This window comes from Semicossyphus pulcher, unplaced genomic scaffold (assembly GCF_022749685.1).
Source record: "Semicossyphus pulcher isolate SPU_LCO1_2020_fin unplaced genomic scaffold, fSemPul1.0.p SCAF_2, whole genome shotgun sequence".
In the NCBI taxonomy this organism is placed as follows: Eukaryota; Metazoa; Chordata; class Actinopteri; order Labriformes; family Labridae; genus Semicossyphus; species Semicossyphus pulcher.
This window is the reverse complement of record NW_027211693.1, coordinates 17,547,580-17,559,690: the sequence shown is the minus strand read 5'-3', so window position 1 is coordinate 17,559,690 and position 12,111 is coordinate 17,547,580. Positions and strand designations below refer to the sequence as shown.

The 12,111-nt window shown below is 41.8% G+C and overlaps 3 protein-coding genes across 3 annotated transcripts; 2 read left to right on the top strand and 1 right to left on the bottom strand.

The window, feature by feature from the left end:
* The first annotated feature begins 1,145 nt into the window (after positions 1 to 1,145).
* On the top strand, positions 1,146 to 5,556 carry zbtb3 (zinc finger and BTB domain containing 3). Its single transcript, XM_069669826.1, has 2 exons — positions 1,146 to 1,966; positions 2,114 to 5,556. Exons 1-2 carry the CDS (start codon positions 1,146 to 1,148, stop codon positions 3,153 to 3,155), a joined length of 1,863 nt encoding a protein of 620 aa, XP_069525927.1. The 3' UTR covers positions 3,156 to 5,556.
* On the bottom strand, positions 5,290 to 7,010 carry rnaseh2c (ribonuclease H2, subunit C). Its single transcript, XM_069669827.1, has 5 exons — positions 6,957 to 7,010; positions 6,464 to 6,627; positions 6,201 to 6,313; positions 5,924 to 6,043; positions 5,290 to 5,493 (listed from the first exon to the last, which is right to left on the bottom strand). Exons 2-5 carry the CDS (start codon positions 6,618 to 6,620, stop codon positions 5,470 to 5,472), a joined length of 414 nt encoding a protein of 137 aa, XP_069525928.1. The 5' UTR covers positions 6,621 to 6,627; positions 6,957 to 7,010; the 3' UTR covers positions 5,290 to 5,469.
* A 1,683-nt stretch (positions 7,011 to 8,693) lies between these two features.
* On the top strand, positions 8,694 to 11,709 carry LOC138598615 (seipin-like). Its single transcript, XM_069670432.1, has 9 exons — positions 8,694 to 8,944; positions 9,029 to 9,107; positions 9,190 to 9,333; positions 9,459 to 9,494; positions 10,130 to 10,264; positions 10,350 to 10,447; positions 10,767 to 10,893; positions 11,478 to 11,556; positions 11,633 to 11,709. Exons 1-9 carry the CDS (start codon positions 8,694 to 8,696, stop codon positions 11,707 to 11,709), a joined length of 1,026 nt encoding a protein of 341 aa, XP_069526533.1.
* The last annotated feature ends 402 nt before the right edge of the window (positions 11,710 to 12,111 follow it).

Genomic DNA, 12,111 nt, shown 5'->3' with positions numbered 1-12,111 from the left:
GACACGAGAGACCGTAAGTTCCTTTTCTCAGTGTACTGCTTTTTTAATCAAACCAGTTCTATACAAATAGTACCAGTACTAAGGAAAATGTATAGTAGGTTTGTAGGACACCACTTGATTAGATGGAGAGAAAAAAAGCTTAGGAAAAACTTCAACAGGAGTTGGTGCTTTAGCAGCAAGGGATCAGCAACTTGTAGAAACGAATTAAGGAAGGTAGGGGCATGATAGAAGAAGAGCAGAAGAGACAGGGTGATGGCGAGGACAAGAAGAAAAGGGAAGAGGAGATGAATTTATATGAAAAAAGAAAGAAGATGTGGAAGAGGAGAATGAGAGAGAGAGAGAGGAGGAGGGACGGGCAAAGACAAGCTAGATTTGGAGAGAAGAAGCATGAGGATGAGATGAGTGATAAAGGAGGAGTAGAGGAGGAAAAATGATAACATGGAGAGAATAAAGAAGGACTGAAGTAAAAAGTAGTGTGAACTGGTGGCTGTGATACAAAATGCATAGCTGGATCAATGGATGGGTAGATGAGCCTTTAAAAAATGAACATCTGTGTATGTGTGTTTCTGTATGCGTGTCAAGCTTAGCTAATTGCCTCACCTCAATCACCTGTGTGTTCCGGACTGCAATTAAAAGTTGCCATGGTGATGGTAACTGCTGTTTTACTTCTGGGTGTGACGGTTGATCTCAATCAGATTCAAGACAAACATTTAACGGCAGCCCAAAGCAGCCCAGTTATTTATATGGGGACATTTTCATACAAAACCTTGAATACTTTGGAAGGTGTGAAAAGTATAAATGTGGAAAGTCATTGTTGAAATTACCTTTCAGTGGATAAAAGGTGGTGAGCATAAACCTCACTTATTTATTTTCTCTTCTATAAAGAAAAAAAAAGCAACTACTGATCAAACTATGTACATGGTTATTTGTGCCACAGGAGGTAATTGGGAAACTTGTTTATTTTTTTTGTGGAGATGATGATCAAATGTAAATTGATCCAAAGAAATAATTAATAATGTACACAAATCTCCTGATACTTTATGCAGCTGACTACAGAGCTGTATGCAGAAATTTATTTCAGCTTATTATCTCTCTGCTTTCTCTTATTTTCTCATAATTTTCTGTCATTCTCTGTTGCTCAGGTGATGGAGTTCCCCCAGCATTCCCAGCAGCTGCTGTCGGCTCTGCGTTCACAGCGACAGCGGGGCTTCCTCTGTGACTGCACCGTCCTGGTGGGCTCATCTCGTTTCCTTGCTCACCGAGCTGTTTTGGCCTCCTGCTCGCCTTTCTTCCACATGTTTTACTCAGACTCTCCAGGGGTCAGTGGTGGGAACGGCAGCAGCAGCTCTGTCACACTCGACAGCGACATCGTCACGGCCGCTGCCTTTGGCTTGCTCTTGGACTTTGTCTATGAAGGCGTGTTGCAACTGAATGAGTCTCCCCCAGTGGAGGATGTATTGGCAGCTGCAAGCTTTCTGCACATGAACGAGGTGGTGAGAGTATGTAAGAGACGACTGCAGAGACGTGGTCCTCTGGCTGAGGCAGACAGCACCCGCTCTGAGGAGAGTGCTGGCGCGAGGAGGGCGACAGAGATGGGGAGGCAGGGTGGAGGTGAGGGTGGACCTCAGCCCATGGTGGTGGATGACTTGAATTCAGTCGTGATGGAAGCATCACTCTCATCAATAACCACAGCAGAGAGGAGTCAGTTGGAGTCTGTGAAGTCTGAGCAGAGGACAGTTCGGGGGTCGTACAAGGAAAGAGCTCAAACTCCTCTGAGCCCAAACCTCGCTGATACCACCCAGCCCGGCATGGGCGCCGCTCCTCTGCCCCCAGGTGGAGACCGAGTTCAGGGCCACATTACAGGCCCGTCTGATCCTGCCTCAGGAGGTCATGCCAGGTTGAGAACTGGAGGTCAGGGGGAAGGGTCAGCATTCTGCAGCCCATGCAGTTCTACAGAGTCCTACAGGTAATGATCTGTTTGATTTTGGTGATAAATTAAGTTTCAAAAGTAGCCCCTGAGGCTAAAAGGCTTCTGTACTTTTGGTGAAACACAGTTTAAAAGGCTGCTTACACTGTTTAAAGTATATATTCTGTTTTTTCTGTCTTTTATCAGCCACAGCAGTAACCAGCAGCCCTCCTCGTCTTCCTCTTCCTTAATACCTTTGAGCCAGGCTAGTGGTCAGTCAGTGGTTGCTCTCTCCCACCTCCATCAGCAGGATTCACCCAGACTCCCCCGGGATGACTCTGTTAGAGAACCCTCGGAGAATGAGCACAGAGGTGCATCAGCAGGAGGACAGCAGATGGTCATGTTAATCCAAACATCAGGAGTAACCTCACACTTAGAAACAAACCCGACACATTCACCAACACAGAGTGCGCTTCACCAAATTCGGATCCAGAGTGCTGTGTCACTCCAAAACCAAAGCTTGGACTTTCAGGCTCAAACTTTGAAAGGACCTGAGGGTTACACAGGAGCTTATCCCATAGTTAGAAATGAAAGATCTCTTGTGGGTGAAGTGAGGACAGATGATAAAGATGATGAGAATGTGAAAATCAAAGTGGAGGCCATTGTTATATCTGACGAGGAGCTGGAGGAGGAGAGAGAGGATAGCAGAGAGAGGGAACCAGTGATGGATGTAGATGATGAGTTTGAAAATGAGATCCAGGAAGAAGAGTTTCTCTCCTCCCACCCACAGGGCCTCTTACAGCTCACCTCCCAAACAAACGACTACTCCTACCCTCTCTCTCCCTCCTCCTCCTCCTCCGGTGCCGGCCCTTCCTCCCAGGACACTTCCTCCTTCGCCGCCTCCATCAATCCTCCGTCCACAGCTCAGAACCAGTCAGACCCTCCTGCCTACTTCCAGGACTTCCAGGACTCAATGGGGAACTTTGGGGATGATGTCCCCACATGTGAAGCCTGTGGAAAGACTTTCTCATGTACATACACGCTACGGCGCCACGCCATCGTGCACACACGCGAACGTCCCTATGAGTGTCACTACTGCTACCGGAGCTACACTCAATCAGGCGACCTGTACAGACACATCCGCAAAGCTCACGACCGCACGCTGCGGACCAAGCGCACCAAGTTAGACATGGAGATCTTAGAGCCACCACAACCACCTCCACCCCCACCAATACCACCTCTTCTCTAACACACAAACACAACATATCTTAACTTCAACCTCATATCTGAACTCTAAATCAAGTGGGGCTGCAACAAAATATTTATTTCAGACGTTTTCAGATTTTTTCCCTGGTAGTTCACATTTATGTTCCTGAATGAAATGAGAGTGTAGAAATGTCCTGGGCATGATTTGCTTTTAGTAGTTCATCTTCAAACTATAGTTTCAACACAAGGGGCCCAGGTCTATAATATACACCGATCAGCCGTTACGTTATAACAGGTGAAGTGAAACACATTGATTATCTCAATACAATGGCACCTGTCAGTGGCTGGGATATGTTAGGCAGCAAGTGAACCCTTTGTCCTCGAAGTTGATGTGTTGGAAGCAGGTAAAAATAGGCAAGCGTAAGGATGTGAGCGACTTTGACAAGGTCCAAATTGTGATGGCTAGTTGACCGGGTCATAGCATCTCCAAAACTGCAGCTCTTGTGGGGTGTTCCCGGTCTGCAGTGTTCGGTACCTCCCAAAAGTGGTCCTAGGAAGGAAAACCTGTGAACCTCATTGAGAAAGGTTGGCCCGTGTGGTCCGATTCCAACAGAAGAGCTACTGAAGCTCAAGAGGCTGAAAAAGTTACTGCTGGTTCTGATAGAAAGGTGTCAGAACACACTGTGCATCACAGTTTGTTGTGTATGGGGCTGCGTAGCCAACAATCGGTCAGGTTGGCAGGTGATCATAACATTATGGCTGATCGGTGTATACCTGGTGTAAGAGGATTCAGATTCATCTAGAACCAGGGATCTGTCCCTAAGTGCTTATGAACTCTCCCTCTCGTTTTTCTTTGACCTCATGATGTTTTTCACTGAAGCCAAGAAAACAGCTTAAGAAAAGACAAATGAGGTATCTTCTGTTCTCCGCCACAAAGTAAGCACCAGTGATATCTGCCCCCATTCATTAAGCAAACATGCTTAATGATCTTGGTGACTGATGTCCCCCAAGCTTGGATTTATTTAATCAGATTTTAACTTAAAGAAGACTTTTGCATTTGTGCTGTTCTTTGTAAAAAATTTAGGAGGAATCTTAAAATTTCCGGTTTTGACTTCTTTTATATATCTTTATCATTTTTAATACATTTGTATGGGTATTAAAATGAGGAAAAATGTCATTGATTAAGGAGACATTAAAAACTATTGAGTGACGTGCTACACATAGTGTTTGCTTAAACTAAACAGGCTAATACATTTATTTTAATTTATAACTGCCTTTTTTGTATTGTGCTAGCAAAGTTTTAATGGCTGTACGTACAGTGGCATTGTAATATCTAGAGTTTAACAGGATGAAACAATCAGATCTTAGAGGCAAATTTCTGCTCATTTAAAATTACAGAGGGCCATTTTTGAGGGGCCTTTCTAACATCAGTTTTGATGAAGCCACTAGATTCATAGCAGATGTTTACATTATGTTTTATTCAGTAAGAGATCAGCTTTGCCTAATGGCCTTTCATTTGCCTTTGTTCTTCATCTCATTTGTTCCTCACAAGTGGTTCATCACATATTAAAGATATGATGGCAACGTATTCATTTCCAATGGCTGTCAAGATAATATACAGTAGCCTACTGAAAATGTGTGGTTGTCTTGTCCGAACACATTTCATAATTTTGCATAGCATTTACCCTCTGGGTCAAGTTGAAGAAAACATCCAGCCTACTTTTTCTAGTAGTTTTGCAGAAGTGAGGGAGGAGGAGTGAATGAATGTTTGGAATCTTATGTGTTTGTCTTTGTTTGTTGATCGTGTGACCTTTCCCTCAGTAGTGTTTCTCCTGTCGTGTGACAGGAAAAACAGGAGCACACTTTGACCCTTAACTTGATTCTGTCCTCCATAAATGTTTAATTTTAAACTTTAATGTGCCTCAGTGAATGTTTGACAATTAAGGATCCCCAGATTTGTTTCTGTAATATAAAAATGAATAAGCACTGGTATAACCATACAAACCCAAGAGTTTTACACTTAATACTGAAGGGACAGCTGGATCACTTGTCATTTAGATGGTTTCCTGGTAGCCTGTGTGGAAAATCTAAATGTCACCTTGTTAATAAACACTGTTCAGTAGAAATTATATGTAAATATTGCAATGTCTTAATATATCACACAATGCACAGGCAGATCAATAGCTCTTTTATTTCACTACAAAAGGACACATACAAAAATATAAACATTACATCTGTTTTTTTAGTGCTCAGAACTGGCAAGAATTGTAGCAAGTAACCATAAAACTGTCTGTTTTATTTGTAACACGCTGAGGTGATGCCCTGCCACCTGTTTACAGGAAGTCTTGTCACCGTTTTCAGTCTTCTACTGGCCCGTGGATCTGTGAAGACACAAAATATCTTTAAAATGTTTTCCTATAAATTATCTGCCTCTGTGTCATTTTATTTTCAACCACATGATATACTACTAAAATATTTATGTCACTGTAGCAGTACTTGCGAATACAAATTTTTCAGTTCATCGCATTGTCTTACAAACTATTAATGTGGACTCCTGACTGAAAGTACCAAGTACTATAACATTAAACTACATAATGTAAGATTAAGTATTTCTCAAGCTTTACTTTGATCTTATAAATCTTGTTTTTCAGCTCTGATTTTGTCTCAGATCAGCTCACCACTAAAGTTTTGCCATCTGACTGATCTTGTTCAAAGTAATTCAATTAAAAAACAATTACTGATTGACAGGTTATTCTTTTCTATTATTAAACCTTGCTTAAGCCTTTTTAAGGTAAAAAAAAAAAAGCTCACCGCCTCAGCCAACTCTGGCCAATCCATTGCCATGACAACTGTATCATCAGAGTTTGGATGTGTCTCCAGGTTCCAGTAGGTCAGTTTGTCAAACACAGACGATAACCTCACTGTCCTGTCCTGTACACACACACACAATTCAACCACATGTATGGTTACAGAATCCTCACGTTAGATACCTTTAGTGCATACAGTCAGTGCTCTGCCCTTATTTTTGACTGACCCAGACTGCTGCTCACAGTTTTAGTGACAGAAAGATGACATCAGTGATGTTTACCTCTTGGTCAGAGCCGGTCCTGTTGATCTCTTTCAGCACTAAGCCAGTGTAGCCCTGTGGACAACTGAGCTCCTGCCCCTTTAATCCACGTCCTCTGAATGACACTGTCTTCTCTGTAATGATAAAAAAAAACAACTGCAAATAATTGGTATAATCTATTTTCTAAGAACTGCAAACTATACCTGAGCTATAGTATATTGGTAGAGAGGCTTTAAGACCTTCCACACAAAAAAGGACAGATACCAAGCATTTCGTTAGTGTACCTTGTTTGCAGTCTTTAGTGGTAGCTGTTAGGTATTGTGAGACCTGGGCAGGCCCGTCATGTTCAATCTCACAGGGCATGAGGTGGACAGAGACTCGCTCAGCCTGGTCCACAGATGACACCAGCTGAACACGAGTAACACTGCTGTTACAGGACATCCTGCAGCTAGGAGACAGAAGAGGACAAAACAGAATATTTATGATAAATTACACTATTGCATTCTATTTAAACTTAAAATGTATTTTCACAAACACAGTGCGGTCAGGCTCAGCAGCCTCTGTTGTGATTTGAGACATATAGAGGTTGTCCTTATATCTGCTGGCTCCCAAAGTGATTCTTGCTTTAAAATGATAAACAGTAGATACTTTATCTTAAATACAGAGCATGCCTCCTTGATTACGGGTTGTGTCAGCGTGTTTACTCAGTTCCTGTTGAACGCAATTAAACGAGTTGAGTTAAACGTTTATTTGAAAAAAAACCAAATACAGAATTACCTCTCAGCAGTCGAGCAGTTCAGCAAACGTGAAATTGTACCTCTTCCGGTTGGCGCCAGACGCTACGTGTGATTGGACGACAGCTTCTTCTTCTACAGTAAGACATATTTTGGCGGGTTTTTACCGCCCCCTCTTGGCAAGAGATTATTATGCCCTTCTTATGCCTAGAATCACTGTCTTTTGGTTGAATATCTTCCCTGGACTGTTTTTTTCATAAATGTGTCTTGATTTTTAATTTCTTGTTTTGTATATATCCATCAAGTATAATAAGTAATAGGTCCCAAAACATTCATATCTGTACTTCTAACCCTCCTTTTACTTGGAACTCTCTGTCATTAAGATACTCAAACATCTGGAGTGATATATGGGGGTAAAAATTTGAACTTAGCACACATGTATCAAAACAGGAAAAAACAATACAGCAACCAAACATATGCAACAATAAGTATAAATGCATATAATTATGGATTATGCTTTGGATATGAAAAAAAAAAAGATTAAATACACTGAGGTCAAATCATCAGAAAGCTGGTAAAACAAAATAACTGGCAAAACAAAATAATAAGGCATTATAAACAGTTTCATTAGTGTCCTGAAGGGATTTATACACAGCCTTGTTGTTCCAAATGGTTACACTTTTTTATTTCCATCGCCTTAAGATACATTTTGACTCTGCAAAGGACACTAAAAACACTGTTCCAGTTGGCTGCAGCATCTCTCTTCATGTGGGACGGACTAAACTCATCCAATGGCAGCTTTTTAGGAGCTAAGGACAAGTTATGGGTGGTTTTCACACTGCCTTCAGTAAGAAGAAGAAAGTGTCAGGCTGTGGACTAAGGCACTTCAGGGAACGCAGAAGTGATTTCCTAACAGCTGTTAGTTGGCCAACAGAAACCAGAGGTGAGTTTTTAAAGTAGGACAGTAGGACAGAGTATGTAGCAGACATGTAGATGTTGTATGGCATGTAAATGTTGGTTTGTTATTTTTCATAAAATAAATGCCTATATATTAGCATATGTTTAACCACAAGGGTCTGTATATTTATCAGTGTCATGACTGTCATAATATCCTGTTCAAAACCAGTTTTGTTAATAAAGTTTATTAGGTATATCCATTTTATTACTTCACAGTATTATACTTCTGTTTAAAAGCAGATTTATACTACATTCAGAACCTTTGCCATATTCTATCTTATGTCTCTTAAGTTTTCCTTTACTTGTTTCAATTTCTTTGTACAAATTTTTGGAGCATTTTTAAAATCTGAGATTTAATTCAATTGCAGATAACTGCTATTTAATTTTCACATCAAATCTTGACCCTTGAATCCCAAACAAAACAAACAGCTACCATTCCTTGTTTGCATCTTTTTTTACATGCAATACATTCAGATCAATCAGCCGTGGAGTCATCTGACATGAGCAGCCTCTGCTCGTGACTGAGATTGGACTCAGTGGTTTCTTGCAGCTATCAGTGCTATCAAAGTGATGCTTGTGTCTATGGCTTCAAGAGATCATCATTTCATCAGCCACACTGAGCTTTATGACGTCAAGCAGACAAGGCCGGATCTATCTTTCTTTAAAGAATCATAACATTCATTTTTGAATTTCACATTTAGATTTGAGTCATAATTATCCTTTCAAAATCGATTTATTTTCTGTTTTTGCAGCTCTTCCTGGAAACCCTGTCCTAATCTGTTTTCTAACAGTTCCTTGTATTGTCTCTTAATGTTTAGGTCTCATGGACGGAGAAAGTCTTCTGCATTCAGGAGACGATGGAGAACGGTCCTTCTTCATTGGTTGGGTGTTAAAGAAGATCCAGGGTGCTGTCATCATGTTGATAAAACGCGCCCATCAGAGACTTGTGCAGACCATTGTCGTGTTCTCTGTAGTCTTCCTGCTCCTCTGGGTCGCTGCCTTCTTATACGGGAGCTTCTACTTCACTTACATGCCCCAGGCGTCTTTTTCCACACCTGTGCACTATCACTACAGGTGTGTGTGTGAAGTAATGTCCATCACAGTTTAAGTATTGTGACTTTAATTCCCTCTTACTTGTTTTATCATTCGCAATTGCAGGACAGACTGTGAATCTCCTTCTTCTTTAATGTGCTCTTATCCAATGGCCAACATCTCTCTGATGAAGAACAACAGACATGTATGTATGAACGTGTGTGTGTGTTTGTGTGTCTTTCAACTGTCCTGCAGAACTCTGTAATCTTTCCAACACGCACATCCAGGTGCTGACATTCGGCCAGGCCTACACGATCTCCCTGCAGCTGGAGATGCCTGATTCTCCGGCCAATCAGGAGCTGGGGATGTTCATGATAAAGACAGCCTGTTTCTCTCGGGATGGAGAGCAAACCGCCTCCTCTTCTCGCTTTGTGAGTCACACTAACATTTGCTCTGCTCCTCTTGTGACAACTTGTGTGCATACAATCAAAAGTGCTCTAATACTAGTTCTTGCAAACTCCTCTGATTCTCTGTTGCACTGCTGTTTGTTTCTCAGACGAGACAACTGCTGTCCGCCTCCAGCTCTCGCTTTGTGAGTACAGACCTGACAAACAATAACCTTTTAATCACACAGCCTGGTCAGAGGTAGATTAGGACTGCTAGTGCTTGCTATGCTCGTGCAGACTGTGATGGCAGGACCAACTTGTGAACTAATGACTGAAACAAATAGATGGGGAGCGAATGATTGTCCAGTGAAAGGAATGCCATTATTAACTTCAACAACAAAAAAACCCACAATCATTGCAATGCAATCATGTGCGACAAGCTAATCTGATAGATACTTCTTCTGAAGCTGGAAACTATTTTAGATGTTGATAAGGCAGTTTTTAACGCCATGTTTGCATTTTTGTTGCTGCATTTTATCATAAGACATTGCAGGTGTCTGCTGGTTTACTAATCCACACTAAAAATAGGTTATTTGAAACACATTTCAGGGAAATCCACTGCCACAAAGTAGACACAAAAAAGAAAAATACACACAAATACAGCCTGTATCTGTGACATCATCCACCACCCATCCTAAATATTCCTCATGACATCTTCTGAGGATGTAGCATCAAACATCTGTAAGGAAAAGAGCACATTGTTAATCTCCAATAGACGGTAAGGAATGACTCCCTGTTCAGTGTTGCCCTCTGTGTGACTGTGTTGTCGTACTGTGGTCAGAGCATGCTGCGGTACCGCTCAGACCTGCTGAGGCATCTGGGGACGCTACTGTTCCTGCCGGCCTTCCTGAGCGGATTCGCGGAGCAGAAACAGGTGCTGGACGTGGAGCTCTTCTCCGAGTACATAGACGACCCTGTGAGTCCTGCACTGACCTGAGTGAATCCTTTAACAGTAATCAAGTTTTTGGTTAGAGGTCTCCCTGATATGTTTTCTTTCACAGTATTCCCCCTCGACCACGGCCATCATTGAGATTCTGTCCAACAAGGTGCAGATCTACTCATCTCAGCTGTTGGTTCATGCTCATTTCACTGGTATTAGGTAAGTGATCCGCATAGTGTGCATACGTGCAACATAAAAGTGATGTGTAAACTATGCTGTATTATAGATCCTATTGTGGAAACAATGCAAATCTTATGAGGCTGCCTTAACCATCAAGAAAATGTATCTAGTTGACACTCCTTGAGAAAAAGTAACACTCAACAATGACACACAGACATACACATAAATGTATCCTCCAATAGTAGCTTCACTCTCTGATGTCTCCACCTGCACTAACAGCTCACAGTGGATGTTTTTAGTGGAGTAACACAGCAGTGTCACAATATCACATCATGATGACTGTTTTTCCCTTCGTCAGATACTTGCTGTTCAACTTCCCCCTCATATCAGCGTTGGTGGGCGTGTCCAGTAACTTCAGCTTCCTCAGTCTCCTCTTCGTCCTCAGCTACCTGAGGCTGCTGATGAAAGTGGACTGGAGACAGCAGGTGAGGCCTGATACTGCAGGCACATACACTCAGAAGCCACTTCATTAGGTACACCTGAAAAATCTAATGTAATCCAACACACCAGCTCAGCCATAAGATTTGCTTTTATGTTGCCTGTAACAGGCTTTTGTCTAAGCTGTCATAGAGGTGTTGATTCAATGATATTTCAGCGTCATGGTCATAATTGGTGGTGGGGCTGCACTGAGCTGCATTATACTCAGAGGTGTTCCTAATACTCTGGCCCCCTCATGTATGTAAATAGGGAGGACAAAATATGAGAGACACATCTCAATATAATGTAGTTCAGTACAACACCACCTTTAACTACACCTCAGTAATAAAAACAATTGAATTTACACACTTCAGACTCTCAACAGAACAAAAGTCAACAAAAACTAAACTTCATAAAAGCAGAATCCATGGCAGTGCTGTTGTATTGACTGCATTAGATTGTACAGGTGTACCTAATGAAGTGGCCAGTGAGTGTATATAAACAGCAGTGAACTGTCTTTAGCTGCTGGGCTGTGAACTTCATGAATTTGTGTGTAAGTAAATTGATATCAGATCTTTGTGGTTGTTTACAGCTCAGGTCAGAGCAACGCTCGTCAGAAAGGGAATATATGAACAACAACCAGCAGGAGAATGGAAGAGATGCAGCTGCAGGTACAGAAACAAAGGCACATTATTCAAGTTATTTGCATCGGTCACTTGGTTCTAACATGAGGAATGCATTTCTCAGGTGCAGCAGAGTCGATGGGGACCGTCCAGATGACCCCCACAAACCAGAGCCAGGGGGTCACAGAGGTGCAGAACTGACAGACACTCGGGCAGACTGAACTTAAGTAATGAGAAGCAGCCTGAGGCCATTTAAAAGTAGAGGGAGAAAGTGTAAAGAGCGATCTTGACACTAAGATGTAAGAGAGCACCTAGACACCGCTGATAGACATGCCAGGTGATGACCTGAGTTTTTGCCGTTACATCATTTTTGTCAAGGTTTGTTTTTATTTCACCAATTTTGCCAAAAGACCTTGAACAAAAATACATCAAAATGCTGAACTCTGACAGGCTGCAGTTCATGTTTTTCTTTCAGCTAATAATATATAGTAAGTAATAACTTTCATCCTGTCTGAAATGTTACTGTACAATGGTGCTAAACTGTTTGCTTCAGAATGTGAGTAAAGCATGTAACTCAACCTGTGCATCTTTTTTTACTTTACA